At 35.5% G+C, this 4,560-nt stretch overlaps 1 protein-coding gene across 1 annotated transcript; it reads left to right on the forward strand.

Moving 5' to 3' along the window:
* The first annotated feature begins 1,100 nt into the window (after positions 1-1,100).
* Positions 1,101-3,872, forward strand: LOC143556740 (ethylene-responsive transcription factor RAP2-3-like). The gene is made up of 2 exons (XM_077045995.1): positions 1,101-1,297; positions 3,078-3,872. Exons 1-2 carry the CDS (start codon positions 1,144-1,146, stop codon positions 3,683-3,685), a joined length of 762 nt encoding a protein of 253 aa, XP_076902110.1. The 5' UTR covers positions 1,101-1,143; the 3' UTR covers positions 3,686-3,872.
* The last annotated feature ends 688 nt before the right edge of the window (positions 3,873-4,560 follow it).

Consider the following 4,560-nt stretch of genomic DNA (forward strand, 5'->3'; position numbering starts at 1 on the left):
CGACCGTATAACTTAAAAGAACTGGACTTCGGTTTGCTTAGTCTTATGTGTAAAACTCAAACTCGGCTTATGGTTCATTCTAGACACCTAACCTTGACTTGGACGTGACTTGTTTGTTATATTAATATAGACTTATTTTATCTATGTAAATATATTTATTGTTTTTTTGTAATTATTGTTATATGGTCACATATTTATCATCTTTGTTATTGTTAATTAAACATTCCTTTAAGCTAATTAAACTCTCTTTATGAAACTTCGGATATGAACTCATGTATTAATAAAGCTTTCGAGTCACGCTTCGGTTTATGTAGGTTTCCTCCTATATAGATCAGTGGCGAAGGTTAGTGAGGGTCAGGGGTGGCCCCGCCCTCCGGTTTTTTTACGTAATAGTGTAAATTTACTCGTTTTCGTCTGAAATTTTTTATACACGGTGTAAATTTAGGCGTTTTCGGCCGGAAAGTTGAGCCGGCCTCCTCCGTTTGTGAAATTATGTATACAATTTGAGTCCGTCCCCACCAGTGTCTTAGTCCAAGCTTCGCCACTTATATAAATAAAAATGTATGCTTGGGACTACAATCATTCGATTAGTCCATGTGGCTATAGTACTACACCAACTTATGTCATGTCAAGCTTTGTTTTCTTTTTTTTTGTTTTTGAACCTTTATTATTTTTTAAGCCATATTTGTGTTGATTCGCCGCTACAACACACGGAGTTTTGTTTCCCTTTTGTTTTAAAATTTCATTATATTCTGTTTTAAGGCTTATTCTTTTAAGTTAACGACTTAGTGCCCATATCGTCCATATTTGCTCGAATTCGTGTTAGTCCGCCGCTGCAATGCATGGGGTTGTACTGTAACCTGATACCGACAGAATTCGTGTCAACATGAAACCGTACTGCACAGTTTACACCAACAAACTACACTTCATTTTTTAAATAATATTACGAGCCGAACACACCTCCATTATTATTTTAAATAACTAAACCTAAACAAGCCAAACACCCCCTCGGCCCTCGTTACCTCCGCTTATAAATTACTCTTGTTTTCCCAACTCTTAACTTCATTCATTTCTCCCAATTGGGAACCTACCTAAATACCACTTTAACTTTAACATACAAACTAGCTACCCTACCAAACCAAAATGTGTGGCGGTGCTGTCTACAACGTCGTTCGGACCCGCAATCTAAGCAGCAGGAAGCTCACCGCTAATGATCTCCTAAACGAGTTCGACTCCTACGGCTGGGATCTCAAACCACCCTCCAACGCCGACCAACCTACACACAAACCAAACCAAGGTAACTATTATTATTATTATTATTATTATTATTATTATTATTATTATTATACACTTGTAAGCCACCGAGTAATAATAACAAAAAAGCTGAACCGAGTCACCGAATGACTCAACATGCAAAGATAGATTTCTCTCCATTTTACAATTTTACCCTCACCTAACATATTATTATTGTTTCTCGAAAGTTACAAATCTACATGTCTAGTTGATGCATGCCGGGTTTTAACTCAGAATACATCGAGATAAGCTAGATTCAACTTTCGAGCACTATTTCTAAAGCTCGAGCTCGGATCGTGAGTTGTATTTTTCAATTAGTTCATTTATATATGTTTTTAAGTATTTTTATATATTTTGTGAAATTTATTTACCTTAAACGAGCGTACACTAAGCTCAAGCCTTGTATGAGAAGCTAGTTTAACTTGCCTCATGTATTTTTAAGCTCGGTTTGAACTTAGCTCGTGACTCGTGAGTGTTTTTGACTTTTTTTTCAAGCTCGGCTCGGCTTGTTTTTATCTATTACTCCCTCCGTCCCATTAAAAGTGTCCATATTTCTTTTTTTATTTGTCTCGTTACAAATTTCCACTTTCAAAATTTATTAGTCAATTTTTAAGTTTACACTAGCAATATTTATGGACCCAATTTTCAAGGGCATTATTGTCATTTGGTAAGCAAAAAAAACAATAATTTAATCATCCTTAAACTTTGTGTTTTTCAAACTAAGGCACTTTGGCTGGGACCGGAACTGAGGGATAAATTAATTTATACACATCTGTAATTGTTTTTATAAAGTCTGATAATTTTTTTACCCATTAATGGGCTCGAGGTCCGATGTGTAGTGTGAAACTAATACATAGAAGTCCAAAGAGACAAAACTTAAAGATACACAACACTTGACCAGCCTAAACGAACTTTATGCTTTGGCTCGGCTCAAAAAAACTCGCTCATTATTCGATTTGAGCTAGAGTTGCTCGGGGGCTTGTTTGCACTAAAGCCATGTACTAGTCTATTTCTTTGATTCATCAAAGAAACGGTCGATTTGCATGTAAGATTTCGTGTTAGATTTAAATAATTTGTAGCCTGAATTTGATGTGAAGTGTGACATGTGTTTACTATGTTCCACAAAATTACAAATCGTAGTAGGTGAGTTTATATTTTCTGTATCTTATTTGGCATGAATCATTTGTTTTTTTGTTTCCTACAAATAATGGCAACTTTTACTTTTAACTCAACTTACTTAATGGTTGTTATGGTCACAAGATCTTCTATATTTGGTATTTGATTTCAACACGATTCTTCTTACTTTATGATAACTATATAGAAATAGTTATGTTACTATTAACTTAAGAAATTCAATAATAATCTAGGAGAATCTTTATGTTCAAAATTCAATTAATTTCAATAATGTGTTGTCACATCCAGTGAAATAGTTTTACCTTTTAAATCTGTTGAAGTAAAAAGTTGTAAATGTGGAGCATCAATTAAAATATTATTCTCCACATTTGATTTAAATTCGATATGAATAATATAGTGTTTTATAAATAACAATCCGTGTATAATTTATTTTAATTTCATTTTTAAACCAACTTCTTTTAACGATTTTTAAACTGTCATAACTTTTTCATAAGTAATAAGTTAATATCTTTTAAAAAATAGACAGTAAAAACTAGCATTTTATTTTTCTTTAATTTGAGAATGTGCATCGCTTGGACACCACTCTTCTAATTATACATGTAGTTGTAAATTATTTATTTGAGGTTGATTAATTTGGAATAATTTTTCAGGCAACAAGAATAAGACTGATCAGAATCCCATTGAGAAGACGACAAGACCCCGTAAAAACCTCTATAGGGGAATCCGCCGTCGACCTTGGGGCAAATGGGCCGCTGAAATCCGGGACCCACAACAGGGCGTTCGTGTATGGCTCGGGACATTCAACACAGCCGAAGAAGCTGCTAAAGCTTACGATGAAGCAGCCAAACGCATCCGAGGCAGCAAGGCCAAGCTCAACTTCCCCGACCCGCTTACACCACCACAGCAAATGCAGCCACCGGCTACCAAGAAGCGGTGCGCTGAACAGCCTCCAACTGCATGGATGGATCAATACGAGCCCAATGGGCCGCTCTTGACTGCCACTCAGCCACTGTTTGCCAAGAAGCTGCGTGTTGAACAGCCTCCGCTCACATGGATGGATCAATACAAGTCCAATGGGCAGCTCTTGACCACTACCGAGTCAACTCAGTTACCGTACTATCCATTTGAGTTCAAGGAGCAGATCTCGAACCTGGAGACGTTCTTGGGTCTGGAGCATGACTTGACTGTCGGGTTTGATGGGCTTGGGTGTGAGTCAACTGATCTCTGGGGGTTCGATGAGTTCATGGTTACAGTTTGAGTTTAGGCTTGGTCTATGAACCGGCTCGTTTATTATTGTTATGTGTTAGAAAAGACTTAATGCTCCTGCTGGATGATTTCGTATGTATGTATATATACATAAAACGACGTTGTAGTAGTTGTGCATGGACGTTTTTATGAGTAATGGCTGTGTGTTTAATAACATGTGAAAGTTGTCATGTGCTTTATGAAGTTGTTCAAAACTTGTGTCGTGCTTTATAGAGTTGTGCTATTGCAAACACTATTTTAATATCGCGTGAATGCAGTTGGCCTTCTGGTTTGATAGCATCGGGTGATAGTTAAGGGTTAAGATCTTCAAACATTGATGGGCTTCCTTCTTGATGTTTCTCAGAAATGAGTCACACATGGAACGTAAAATTAGTATAAACAATTGACAATTTGACATCTCATATTTAGATGACTTAGATATCATGGATAGTTGTAAACGCTGGTAACGTTAGCTATGAATGGAATTAGAAACTATTATTTGTTAAATTTGACTTCAATAATATCAATTTCGTTACATAAAGCTAACTAATTAAAATATATTAACGAAGTTTCTAAAATCGAGTCAAAATGCTGGTCGGTAGGATCCTTTTTTTTTGTTCTTTAGGTCATGAGCGTTGTTTTTGACTTTGTAGAATATAGTTTGTAGTAGTAGTAAATTTGGTTACACCTTCTATTTATATTTATTCTTTTTACTATCAAGTAAATTAATTTGGTCGTAGTAAATTTGGTCACCCCTTCTATTTTTTAAATTTTTTTACCATCAGCTAAATGAATTTGGTCTGATCTACTATATTTTTTGCTTATAATTATAATTTTAATTAAGCCAGCCTATAAAATGGGCAGTTGATTCTAGTCAAATTGGGTTCA

This window comes from Bidens hawaiensis, unplaced genomic scaffold (assembly GCF_021521415.1).
Source record: "Bidens hawaiensis isolate Kalapana, Puna unplaced genomic scaffold, B.hawaiensis_p1.1 tig00018720_1, whole genome shotgun sequence".
NCBI lineage: Eukaryota > Viridiplantae > Streptophyta > Magnoliopsida > Asterales > Asteraceae > Bidens > Bidens hawaiensis.

Coding starts and splice junctions, on each gene's coding strand:
- LOC143556740 (XM_077045995.1), top strand. CDS start 1,144: ATGTGTGGCGGTGCTGTCTACAACGTCGTTCGGACCCGCAATCTAAGC. Junction 1,298..3,077: donor TACACACAAACCAAACCAAG/GTAACTATTATT, acceptor ATAATTTTTCAG/GCAACAAGAATAAGACTGAT.